This window comes from Panthera uncia, chromosome A2 (genome assembly GCF_023721935.1).
Source record: "Panthera uncia isolate 11264 chromosome A2, Puncia_PCG_1.0, whole genome shotgun sequence".
Classification (NCBI taxonomy): Eukaryota; Metazoa; Chordata; class Mammalia; order Carnivora; family Felidae; genus Panthera; species Panthera uncia.
Genome location: NC_064816.1, coordinates 118861470 through 118875380, shown reverse-complemented (window position 1 = coordinate 118875380; position 13911 = coordinate 118861470). Strand labels below are relative to the sequence as shown.

The following is a 13911-nucleotide window of genomic DNA, read 5'->3' as shown; positions in this document are numbered from 1 at the left end:
TAGCATAAAGGATACTTAAACTCTCTTAACCGATTTCCTCCACCACAAAAATGGGAGTAACAATAATAGTCATCCCAAGATATATATGATATTACAATCGGTAACGTGCTCTGAAAACCTAAGAGTTATGCCAATATTACTATAATTGTTACAGGTCATAGAAAGTCTGATACGTCTAGGAATCACTAATACATGTGTTTTAAAGGCTGATTGGTGATGGCCTTAGGTTGGAAGATAAATAATGGAACCGTGACCAACATCTATGATCTCATCCTCTTTATGTCAAATTCTACAACCATCAAGGGTTTGCCTATTAGGAGACTGTGCTAGGTGCTTTGGGAGATATAAAAACGTCCAAGGCATGGATTTTGCCTATTGCAAAAAAACCAGCAGAGATACCCAGAGAGTTTCAAATACTATGTTGAAGAAAACAACTACAGGGCTTGGTTTATAACAATGAAACACTGGAAATAAGAAGTTTCAAGGGTATGGCACTGATTGCATTTAAGGCAAGGTCGTGCAATAAAACGCTCTGTAGTCATTTAAAAATATCAGATTTATGTCCATTGGCAAAGGAGGACATATACAGTAACAGAAAAGTACAGGCTATAGAGCCACAGCGTAAAAGGATTCCATTTTGAACTGACATAGATACATTCGAAATCCACAGGGTGACACATAAAAACATTACCAATGGTACTCTATGAGTACCATTTCAGGTGGCTTAACTTGTTTTCTCTTTAATTCTCTCTTAATTTTCAAAATGATGATGAAAGACACATGTAATAAAATATTAAGAGCTGTTAGAATTTACCTCATTGGGATGTGCTCTCTTCATTCGGTAAATTACTGCCACCTTTTCCTCATTTTCCTTAATGAACAATCTGGAGGAGCAGCACAGTCCACTTCCCCACCCATCAGGGCAGCTTCCTCAGACCCGCCCTTCTTATGCTTCCTCCTCCTGGTTTTACAACCCATTTTAATAACTTTCCTTTTGCAAGGTCGGTGAACAGAAAGCAAAATTCCAAGTTCAGGTCAGCAAGCCAAAGGACAAAAACACATGGTCAACTGTGTGCCCAAGACAGCTTTACACCTCCACCCTCTACCTCCATGGACCAACACCCGCCCCCTGGAATGCCAGCTCTTTAATTTCACTTGGCTGGGGCCTTGCCATGCCCTGAACCATCATCCAACTGGCGGGTTTATATCAAGTAATGGACCAAAACTCGAAGCTTCAAAGACATCCCAGGTACAGAACATGTGCAAACAGCTACAATGCACAGGCTGGAAACTACCTTAGAAACAAGGTTTTCATCCATAGAACCTGAATATGGTTCCCAAATTTAATAAGAGTTTTTAATAATAATTACTATTTAGAGAGTGTTTATTATGTGTCAGGTACAGTGGCAAACTAAGCTTTTCCACATACTACCCCATGTAATCATCAGACAACACTTCAAGGTGGGTGCTGATACTCTGGCTCTCTGGAGGGGAAAGAATCTTCCAAGCTCACAAAGTTAGCCAACTGGGAAAAAAAAGCGAGAACACAGGTCTATCCGACCCTTAACCTCCTAGCATGGGGCCAGGCCCTAGATGATATATAAAAACAGTTGTTTCGGTGCCTGGGTGGCTCAGTCGGTTGAACATCTGACTTTTGGCTTCAGCTCAGGTCATGATCCCAGGGTCATGAGATTGAGCCCCATGTCGGACTCCACACTGAGCATGGAGTCTGCTTAAGATTCTCTGTCTCTGTCTCTCTCTCCCTCTGCCTCTCTTCTTCACTTGTGCTCTCTCTGTCTCTCTCTCTCTCTCTCAAATTAAAAAAAAAATTTTTTTTAACTGTTGTTGCCTTGCAGTATTAATTTCTTCACTTGATGACTACCTAAGCAAAGTGCTAAAAACAAAAAACAAAAAAAAACTTTCTGAAAGAAAAGTTTTAATTTACATATGTGAGAAATTAACAATGCAAGACTAGAATTATCTCCTGCTTAAAACTCTGACCATCTGGAAAAATAAAGTCTTTCTGAGTAAATCTGTGCTGATCAGCACAACTGGCACAAATTCACTTGCAGAATCAAGCCCAGAAGTGGTTATGAAAAGTACTTCTGCAAGCTCTGGAATAAACACTTATACGGCCTGTCCCAGTATCTGACTGATTTACACCTTTTGCAGAAGTCCCAGTTGAGGTCCTGCGGGAAACAAATGATACACCCAAACTAGGCAGTTCCAGGAAAGTTTAATAAAGGGGTTGTGTGCAAAGGAGTGTGCAGAGTGCAGACAACCCAAGGGACAATGTAGTACCTCGGGGACAAGTATGGGGGTGCTGTTGTCAGACCTGGGCTTGAAGGATCCAGGTACAGAGAAGGTGATGGTTCAGGGCCACATGACAGAAGCTTAGCTAGGACCTCTGGTCCAGGGACACAAATGGTGGAGACCTACAGGCAGGGAGCCCAGGGAATAAATATCTCCACCTCACTCTCCTCCCTCTGATCTCCTGCTGATGCCCCACCGACTGAACCCAACCAGAAGCCAGGTGACGAGGGAGTCATTTATATAACCCATAGTATGCACACAGCAAAAAGCCAAGTGGAACAGAAGGACCTAGAAAGGCAAATGGAAATCATCTAGCACGTCCAAAATCCCCCTTTCCTCTCCATCAGCTTATTTTTCTCCTCTGCTCATTCACTGCTATAGACCCTTTGATTGCTATCCCTGACACTTCTTTCTACTTTCCCCACCCTGAAGGGGGGGGTGGGGCTACAGCATCCTCCAGTGATGGTCTTCAAGTTTACCAGCCCAAGGATCACTAAAACAGGAGACATCACATAAAACCCATCATAACCAATTCATGAAACTGTCTACACATGCACACACATGACTTGCAGGATATTCCTCAGGATAAGTAACTAACTCTGTGGCTGCATTCCTAAAGCATAAATACTGTGGCTCTATTTCTTTTTTTTTTTTTTTTGATGTTTATTTATTTTTGAGAGATAGACAGAGAATGAGCAGGGAAGGGGCAGAGAGAGAGGGAGACACAGAATCCGAAGCAGGCTCCAGGCTTTGAGCTGTCAGCACAGAGCCCGACACGGGGCTTGAACCCACAAACCTCAAGATCATGACCTGAGCCGAAGTTGGACGCTTAACCAACTGAGCCATCCAGGCGCCCCACTGTGGCTCTCTTTCTTTTTTTTTTTTTTTTTTAATTTTTTTTTTTTTTCAACGTTTATTTATTTTTGGGACAGAGAGAGACAGAGCATGAACGGGGGAGGGGCAGAGAGAGAGGGAGACACAGAATCGGAAACAGGCTCCAGGCTCCGAGCCATCAGCCCAGAGCCTGACGCGGGGCTCGAACTCACGGACCGTGAGATCGTGACCTGGCTGAAGTCGGACGCTTAACCGACTGCGCCACCCAGGCGCCCCTGTGGCTCTCTTTCTAAATGTAGGTTTCAATCTTCAATGAGGATGGACTTTCTTTTTAATGTTTATTTATTTATTTTGAGAGAAAGAGAAAGTGCAAACAAGGCAGGGGCAGAAAGAGAGGGAGAGAGAATCCCAAGCAGGCCATGCTGTCAGCACAGAGCCCGAGTCGGGGCTTGATCTCATGAACCGTGAGATCATGACCTGAGCCGAAATCAAGACTTGGATGCTTAGGGGCACCTGTACCCCAATGTTTATAGCGGCACTCTCAACAATAGCCAAATTATGGAAAGAGCCTAAATGTCCATCAACTGATGAATGGATAAAGAAATTGTGGTTTATATACACAATGGAATACTACGTGGCAATGAGAAAAAATGAAATATGGCCTTTTGTAGCAACATGGATGGAACTGGAGAGTGTGATGCTAAGTGAAATAAGCCATACAGAGAAAGACAGATACCATATGGTTTCACTCTTATGTGGATCCTGAGAAACATAACAGAAACCCATGGGGGAGGGGAAGGAAAAAAAAAAAAAAAAAGAGGTTAGAGTGGGAGAGAGCCAAAGCATAAGAGACTGTTAAAAACTGAGAACAAATTGAGGGTTGATGGGGGGTGGGAGGGAGGGCAGGGTGGGAGGGAGGGCAGGGTGGGTGATGGGTATTGAGGAGGGCACCTTTTGGGATGAGCACTGGGTGTTGTATGGAAACCAATTTGACAGTAAATTTCATATATTAAAAAATAAAAAATAAAAAAATAAATAAAAATAAAAAAAAAAAGACTTGGATGCTTAATCGACTGAGCCACCCATGCGCCCCGAGGATGAACTGTTAAAAGAACATATGTTATGGAATGCCTGGCTGGTTCAGTCAGAAGAGCATTTGACTCTTGATCTTATGGTTGTGAGTTTGAGCCCTATGTTGGGTGTAGAAATTACTTAAATAAATATTTTTTTAAATAAATAAGTATTAAAAATAAATAAATAAAAGAACATATATCAAACTGAATGCACTCCCTCCCTAGAGTCCCCAAAGCCCATTCCCTCCCCAAGTTCCTACATTCTTCTTTGTGAAAAAACAAACAAACAAACAAACAACAACTTAGGAAAAGGAGAGGAGACCATTGCTGTCAAGAGCTGGCAACAAAATTTTGGAAGACAGAAAGGGAACAGGTGTAGGATCTGACCTAGTAGGGAAGAAACAGAATCTAGGTGAAACAAAGGGGGATCTGGCCAAGCCCTGTGCATCCCAGAGTCTGCAGAGGTGAAGAGTGGCAGGTGGCAGGGCAGAAGGAAGCCTAGAGCTAAGTCTGCATCCAAAACGGCTACACCCCACCCTGAGCCCCTTCCCCACTCCTAGCAGCTTTGCAACTACAATTTTAAGCTTTATGGAATTATTTAACTGGTTTTAAAGACTCTGTGCATATGCAAAAATAATATATGATACTACTTTTTTTTAAGTTTATTTATTTTGAGAGAGACAGAGACAGCACAAGTTGGGGAGGGGCAGAGAGACAGGGAGACAGAGAATCCCAAGCAGGCTCTACACTGTCAGCTTGGAGCCTGATGTGGGGCTCGAACTCACGAAACCATGAGATCACAACCTGAGCCAAAACCAAGAGTCGGACGCTTAACCAACTGAGCCACCCAGGCGCCCCTATATGATACTACTTTTAAAAATTTGGGGGGCGCCTGGGTGGGTCAGTCAGTTGAGCGTCCGACTTCGGCTCGGGTCATGATCTCGAGGTCTGTGGGTTCGAGCCCCACGTCAGGCTCTGTGCTGACAGCTCGGAGCCTGGAGCCTGCTTCTGATTCTGTGCCTCCCTCTCTCTCTGCTCCTCCCCTGCTCGCACTCTCTCTCTCAAAAATAAATAAAGATTAATTTAAAAAAAAAATTTGGGGAGCCTGGGGGTGTCTGTGTGCCTCAGTTGGTTAAGCATCCACTTCGGCTCAGCTCATGATGTCACAGTTTGTGGTTCGAGCCCCATATTGGGCTCTACACTGACAGTATTGAGCCTGCTTGGGATTCTCTCCCTCTCTCTCTGCCCCTCCCCCTACCCCACCCTCAACTGCTGGCATGCTGTCTCTTTCAAAATAAATAAACTTTTAAATAAATAAATACAAATTAGGGGCACCTGGGTGGCTCGGTCGGTTGAATGTCCGACTTTGGCTCAGGTGATGATCTCATGGTTTGTGGGTTCGAGCCCCACATCAGGCTCTGTGTTGACAGCTCGGGGCCTGTAGCCTGCTTCAGATTCTGTGTCTTCCTCTCTCTCTGCCCCTCCCCTGCTTACACGCTGTCTCTCTCTCAAAAATAAACAATAAAAAAATTTTTTTACTAAATAAAAAAAATACAAATTAAATTAATTTTAAAACTATTGACAAAAATTTATATACACTTACACTACTTGTTGCTGAGATTATTTTTTATCTCAGATGCAGAAAAAAAGGAAAAATGGCCATTACAAAAGGGAGAGAAAACCGCCCTCCGGTTAGAACTGAGGTCCTGATCAGCTATGACAGGACCAGTCAGCTGGCTCTGTATGCCAATTTTAGACTCAGTGTAGACAAATAAAAGCTGAATACGTTACTTCCCCTCCCATCTTTACTGATGTACAATTGCCAAATAAAAATTGCATACATTAAAAATGTATGATCGGATGTTTTGATGTACGTATACAATGTGAAATAATCGCCACAATCAAGCTAATTGATATATCCATCACCTCACACAGTTAACATTTTCTTTCTTTCTTTTTTGTGGTGAGAACACTTAAGGTTTACCCTGTCGGTAAATTTCAAGTGTAAATAAAGTATACTTTTAAATTTTAGTATACAATACAGTATTCTTAACTATATTCACAATACTATATATTAGACTGAATGCATTTCTTTGAACATTAAAGACACTACCATATTTTAAGAACTTGTAACTGGAGGGAAGCAAGATAATAAAGAGCCAGCCCACGGGGCATGGGAACCATGTTTTGGGTGCCTCAAAGTTGGTCCAGTCTCAGGCCAACTCAAGACGACTGGCTCATACGGGACCTGCCTGAAGAAGGGCTGTGGTCCTGCCAGAGCCATATGTGAATGGGATTGAAAAATGCATGAAATGCACAAAAGCAGACACCTCCCAGCTGTTAGCCTAGCTCTGGGATGAGCCAGGTAAGACCTTTCCCTGGCTGAGTTCCACCAAGGAGCCTGGGCCCCAGTGTAGACTTGAAAATGCAGGAAGCCATGGGGCACCTCGGTGGCTCAGTCAGTTAAGCGTTCGACTTCAGCTCAGGTCATGATCTTGCAGTTTGTGAGTCTGAGCCCACATAGGGCTCGGTGCTGACAGCTCAGAGCCTAGAGCCTGATTCAGATTCTGTGTCTCTCCCTCTCTCTGTCCCTCCCATGCTCATGCTGTCTCTCTCTGAATCTCAATAATAAACATTAAAAAATAAATAAAAAATAAAAAAAGTGGGGGAAGCCAAGTCTGACTTTTCTGTCTCCCGTCTCTCTCCGCACACCATGTGCTTTCCAGACTCTTTGTCCAAGATTATTTCCCCCAAACAACTACCTCTACCAGCTGCTAATGAGCCGTGGCAGTGGGAAAAGGCAGGCCCTTAATGAACTGGCAAACCAGTTCCACTACCAGATGGAAAAATGAAGAACACTGCAATGGAGGAAGAGAGAGATGGTGAGGGACAAGAGAGGAAGGAGTAAGAGTGGAGAAGAGGGAAATGAGAAAGAACACATTCATTCTTACCTTCACAGAGGATCAGACCCTGAAATGTGAGCCGTTGGCCTGGATGATTTTTGGCACGCTAAAATATGATTAAGAGAAAACCTCTGCAAAGTGAAATCATTGCACTGCTCTTGCGGAGTTTTGTCTTTCAGCAACTGAAGTTAAAATATTAGATCTCTATAAATCTTATTCTTAGTGAGTAAAATATAGCCAAATTAAATGATCAATATGCATGCACAGTCCCTCACAATGACTCACAAATGAAAGTTAAAAGCAATGTATCAAGTCTTTGCAGCTAAGTAAGCCTGCCAATGACCTCAGGAGATCCTAAGAAGAATTGCCTGGAGGGTAGGCTCTTTTCCTAAAGTCAGGAGAGCCACACTGGGCTAAGACTCCAGCAGCAGCTTCCCTTTCATCACGTGGCTTTTCCAGAGGAAGAGCTGCCATACAAATTCACACTTTAGGGGCACCTGGATGGCTCTGTTAAGCTTCCCACTCTTGGTTTTGGCTCAGGTCATGATCTCACACTGACAGCAGGGAGTCTTCTTAGGATTCTCTCTCCTTCTCTCTCTCTCTCTCAAAATAAATAAATAAACTTTTTTTTTTTTTAATTCAAACTTTTAAAATTTCCCTGCTTGGGGTGCCTGGGTGACTCAGTCAGTTAAGCATATGGCTCTTTTTTAAAATTTGTTTATTTATTTATTTTAGAGAGAGAGAAAGTGCCCGGAGTGGAGTGGGGGCAAGGGGCAGAGGGAAAGAGAGAATTGCAAGCAGGATCCACGCTCAGTACAGAGCCTGATGTAGGGCTCGATCCCACGACCCTGGGATCACAACCTGAGCCTAAATCGAGAGTTGGATGCTCAGCTGACTGAGCCACCTAGGTCCCCTGAGCGACGGACTCTTGATTTTGGCTCAGATCACCACCCCAGGGTCATGGGATCCAGCCCCATATCGGGCTCCACGCTGAGAGTGGAGCCTGCTTGGGATTCTCTCTCTCTCCCCTCCCCCCTCCCTCTACCCTTCTCCCCAACTCAGGCAGGAGAGCGCAGTTCCTCTCTCTCTCTCTGTCTCTCTCTCTCTGGGAAAATAAAAAGCTCCCTGCCTAAGTGAGCCTTGTCATGACCTGACTAGTCTCCCTGTCACTACTTAACTCCTCCAGTACACCTTGACACCATCTGGCGTGCTGCCCAGCTCCCTGGCTCTTCTCAGAACCAATCCTGCAGAGAAGGTGAGCCTTAACATCCCTTCACTCAATACCCACCAGGTGTTAACAGCAGTACTCAATAAATATTTGTTGAGTGAATGGAATGAATAAATGAATGAATGAATATATAAAATTAATCTGATGTCTGTTAATAAGTCTTTGATTTTTTTAGAGCAATAGTTCTCTTTTATTTTTTTTTAATGTTTATTTATTTTTGAGAGACGGAGCATGAGTGGGGGAGGGGCAGAAAGAGAGAGAGAGAGAGAGACAGAATCTGAAGCAGGCTCCAGGCTCCTAGCTGTCAGCACAGAGCCCAATGCGGGGCTTGAACTCACGAACCGCGAGATCGTGACCTGAGCCGAAGTCGGCGCTTAACCAACTCAGCCACCCAGGCGCCCCTAGAGCAACAGTTCTCAAAGTGTGGTCCTCAGACCAGCAGCAAAAGCATCACCTGTGCACTTAGAAAGACAAATACATTCTCAGGCCCCACCCAGACCTAGTGATTCAGGAACTGTGTACAATAATCTCTTCAGATGATTGCGATGCAGGTACAGTTTGAACACCACTGCGTTAGAGCAGCCCACCCGACAGGACATGTGGTAGACACACGATAATATTTACTGAATATCGGGACCTTGAGTGTCTGCAGACAAGCCTGGAGGCTGTGAATGAACTGACGAGAGGCTAGCTTTGCCTGCTAAGGATAACAGCAACATGGTAAATTTCAGTCTCCAGAAGGAAATCAGAGCAAAGAGACCATCCCCCTCACCTTTATTGCTAGGAATGCTATAGAACTAAAAATGCTGAATCAGGAGTGGCTAACAAGGAGCTCCCAAGAGCTGGAAAGTGAGAGCAGGAGCCCCCTAAAAAGTGTAGCTGGGAAGCCGCTGTCGACTTCGATCTGGAGCTGCAGCCACAGGAACATATTAACAGGCCCACGGAGGCTCCGAAATAAAATGAAACCATGCCTGAGCCAGTGGCCCAGAGGAAGAAAGCTCTGTGGAAACAGAGGCCCTTTGTGACTTACGACTCTGGTCAGGGTGACAGCCATTTTCTTCTGAGCAAAACCTCCAAATCAGTAGCCAGAACCCAAAACACCTTTGATTTCTCCTTCCCTAAGCTCGTTGGGCAGGAATAGCAAAGTTGTGCCTTAATACTTCATAAATTCCCAAAGGAATGGACGCCCTGGAGAAAAACTCACACTAATGAAACACCTACTATGCATCCTGCCCTTTCCACTCCACTGTCCACACAGCAGCCACAGAAAAGTCTGACCCCTCACCCCCATGACTAAAACTCTTAAGTGGCTTTCCATTGTCCTAGACAAAGTCCAAATTCAATAGCCAAGCAAAAAACATCTCTCAAAGCTGGGCCCAGACTTCCTCCCCAGACTCCTCTGGCCTTTTCTTTTCCCTCTCGGTCATTCCCCCACTGCCACTCCAAGCTGAGGCCACTGTGAACAGCTTTCACGTCCCCCTACACAACACTCCCACCGCCAAACCTCTGCATAGGCTCTTCTCTCCATCAGCCACACCCTCTCTTCTCTCCACAGCCCTCACCCCTCAGCTCACCCCCCGGTCAATTTTAATCATCCTCAGGTCTTATCTTTGCAATCCTGGAACTCCATCCCAACCATTCTCTCTCTCTCCATCCCCACACAACATACAGTTAAGCTTTCTGTGTGTTTTCCACAGCTCCTTGCCTTCTTTTCATTATATATATGCATAGACTACGGGCCATAGACTATATATATACTGCCATAGACATTACATTGCCTAGGTTCAAAACCTCACTCTACCACTTAGTAGCCAGATCCCTTGAGCAAATTACTTGAACTTTCTGAGCCTCAGTTTCTTCGTTTGTTGTTGAGTTACCTACTTCACTGTGAGGTTAAATGAATTCATTTGACATTAAATGAATTCATATATCAAAAGGTATGTGGTAAGAACTGTGTGGACTCTACACGAGAAACAAAAGCGTATGCTATTATCCCTTCTGTACATATCACACTGTGTAATGGCCTGGACCATAAGCTGTAGGGACAGGGAAGGACACCTTCTTCAGGGGCAGACACTGCATATTGGCTGAAGGGATGGTAGTGCCTCTTTCCAATGTCTTCCATTGTCCCACACTGCCTCACAGTGGCTGCCAAGCTAGAGGGTAGAAAGTATCAGCTTGTTATAGTAGGAATTATTAATTATCATCAGCACAAGCAGGAAATTCTTCCTTCTTTTCTTTTTTTAAGTTTTATTTATTTATTTTGAGAGAGAGTGAGAGAGAGCAGAGGAGGAGCAGAGAGAAGGAGAGAGAGAGGATCCCAAGCAGGCTCTGCACTGTCAGCGCAGAGCCCAATGCAGGGCTCAATCTCAGGAACCATGAGCTCATGACCTGAGCTGAAATCAAGAGTCGGACGCTTAACTGACTAAGCCACCCAGGCACCCCTTCTTTATTTTCTAACTAAAAATGCAAATGAAAGAAGATATACAAATGACCAATAAACACATGAAAAGATGCTCAGCATCATTAGCCACTAGGGAAATGTGAACCAAAACCACGATGAGATACCACTTCACACCCCCTAGGAGAGCTAGAATAAAAAAGATAGACAATTACAGTTGTTGAGGAGAATGTGGACAACTAGGACCACTCATCCATTGCCAGGAGTGTAAAATAGTGAAACCACATTGGAAAACAGTATGGCAGTTCATCAAAAAGTTAAACACAGTTACTACAGTACCCAGCAATTCCACTCCTAGGTATATATCCAAAAGAAAGAAAACCATATTTGCACACCAAACCCTGTTCACAAATGTTCATTAATCAAAAAGTGTAAGCAATACAAATGACCCTTAACTAATGAATGGATAGGGGTGCCTAGATGGCTCAGTCCGTTAACTGTCCGACTTCAGCTCAGGTCATGATCTCGTGGTTGGTGAGTTTCAGCCCCGCATCGGGCTGTCTGCTATCAGCACAGAGCCTGCTTTGGGTCCTCTGTCTCCCTCTGTCTCTGCACTTCCCCTGCTAATTCTACCTCTCCCACTCTCTCTCGAAATAAATAAATAAACTTAAAAAAAAAAAACCCAATGGATGGATAAACAAAACGTGGAACCTCCGTAGAATGGAATATTATACAACCATAAAAAAGAAATGGAGCACTGGTACATGCCACAACATGGATGAACCCTGAAGATATTACACTAAGTGAAAAAGCCAGATATAAATCACCACAAATTATATGATTCCACGTAGACACAGAAAGTACATTAGTGGTTACCTAGGGCTGGAGGGGAGGGGAGTGACTGCTAATGAGTCCAGTATTTCTTTTCTAGAGTGATGAAAACGTTCTAGCTATCTAATGATAGCTGTGATGGTTGCACAACCCTGTGAATACACTAAAAACCACCAAATTGTATGCTTTAAATGGGTGGATTGTATGGTATGTGAATTATAGCTCAGTAAAGCTGTTAAAAATAAAAAGAAGCAACTGAAACAATAGTAAACATGACTATTTCTAAGCATTTGCTATGTGCCACTTGCATACTAAACAGCTTTTGTAAACGCACTCATTGTCTGGACTCATTGTCTTGACTCAAAGTCAAGAAAGGTAAGAGTATTTTTTTAAGATGACTTCTGGAATGAGCCTAGCACAGCCAAGGGCACACAGCAAATGCTCAACAAACAGTTCTCTTTGTCTCGTCTGGTGATTCACTGAGAGAAGTGCAGGCACAGACCTGGGTTTGGAACAATGTCTTGGGGAGGAGAGCTGACTGTAGCTGGAGGAAGAGACCTCTTAACCCTAAAGCTCAACTGGAGAGAAGCTGGGGGCAGGTATTGTGATCCCGGGGCAGAGTTAGAGGGAAGGAATCGTGGGCATGGTCCAGGGCCCCAGCGCAAAGCTGAGCGACCTGCTCTGGACTACCCCACGCCCAGTAGCGGAGAAGGAAGGACAGTGGTAGCTTTATGCACAGACCCTGGCCTTGGACCGTCACTTGGTTTTCAGTTGGACTCCACTTAAGTTTCTTAGCCTCAGTGGCCTCAAGTAACCTCACTGGCAAAATAGTGGTAGCTACCTAAGAGAACTGTTGTTAAGAATTAAATGGGTTCATGATACGCAAAGCACTTAGAACTACCCTGGCACACAGTGTAATAGCTCCATATATGTAACGACTGCTATCATCAGCTCATCATTATCATCATCATCATCAACTGCGAGAGACGTCGTCTGACTCAAGGGGCCTGCGGAAAGGCCAGTAAAGGGAGGTGGCAAGCAGACATCAACATTTACTCCTGGGGGGAGGGGGGTCTACTTGCAGGGTGGCCATTTAACATAGATTTCGCGTTGTGTGAATGTGCTGGGAGGATGGGAACTGTTCCAACCCCTCTGTGCCAGGACCTATCCAAGGCTCCGGTCCCGGGCGGGCGGGCGGGCGGGCGAAGCGAGCTTTAGGGCGGGTAGACTTACCCCGCGGAGGACAGATTTAGGGTCGCGGAGCATTTGGGTAGGAGGAGGGAGAGGGAGGAGCGCGGGGATCGCTGGGCGGAGCTGGGGGAGGTCCGTCGGGAGGGAAAGGCCTGTCCGGAGAGAAGGAAACGGGAGAGTGGGCGCTGCAGCCTCGGAGGCCCGGCCGGGCGTCCAGGGCGCGGTACCTGGAGTCGAACTTCTGGCCGTCGGGGAATGTCCCCACGTAGTGGTAGCGCACGAAGTCGCCACTGCGCACGGTGCGCGGGCACTCGTCCGGCACGAAGCGCCGCTCGATCTGCAGCTCCGTGTCGAGGCCCAGGCCCGCCACGGGCGCCGCCTGCCCGGTCACCCAGAGCAGGAGCAGCAGGAGCGGCGGCGGCGGAGGCCTCCAGCCCCGGGCTCTGAATGCCATCAGGGGTGGCGAGGACAGCGGCGAGGGGCGGGCGCGGGGCGCAGCGTGGAGCCGGCGAGGGAGTGCGGAGCTCCGGCAGCGCGGGTCCGGGCTGGGCGCGCCGCGGCGTTTGCAAACGTGGAAAAGACTCCCGGCCCTCCCCGGGCGGCAGCCACCACCCCCCTCTCCCACCCCCCGCCCCCCGGCCACATCCGAGCGAGGGGAGGAGCCGCAGCCGCGCGCCTTAGCTGGTGTGCTGCGCCCCGCGCTGCCCGGGTCTGGTCTGGCCCTGCCCTGCCCTGCCCCGCCCCACCTTGCCCTGCCCTGCGAACTGGCCCGCCCTGGGAAGAGCCTGGCAACTTCTGAGGGAACCTGTCCCCGAGGGAGAAACCGTGAACTCCTCGGGACGGGGCTCTGGCCCAAAGTTGGAAGAGAAAAGCATTTACTGCCCCGGCAGACTGGCCCGTCTCCGCCTGTCCCTGGAGACTCCCCAGATTTAGCGCCACCAGAAGCTCCTACGTGGCCGCGGATCCAATTACTTCTGGCTGCTTTGAGAAGGGAGGGAATCTTAGATGATTATGTTTTGTTTTTTACTTAGTTAAAAGAATGGATTCTACATGAAAAAGACTGAAACCATTCTTCAGGATTTTTTTTCAGGATTGTCTTTTATACTTAAAGAGAAAGGGAGAGGCATGTATTGTGAT

General features: G+C 46.1%; 1 protein-coding gene across 1 annotated transcript in view; it reads right to left on the bottom strand.

The window, feature by feature from the left end:
* Positions 1 to 13385, bottom strand: part of FKBP9 (FKBP prolyl isomerase 9) — a 42337-nt gene extending 28952 nt beyond the window's left edge. The window contains exon 1 of the mRNA XM_049641663.1: positions 13002 to 13385. Coding sequence (XP_049497620.1) covers positions 13002 to 13228 — 227 coding nt within the window. The 5' untranslated portion in view covers positions 13229 to 13385. The remainder of the gene's footprint in view (positions 1 to 13001) is intronic.
* Between the last annotated feature and the right edge of the window lie 526 nt (positions 13386 to 13911).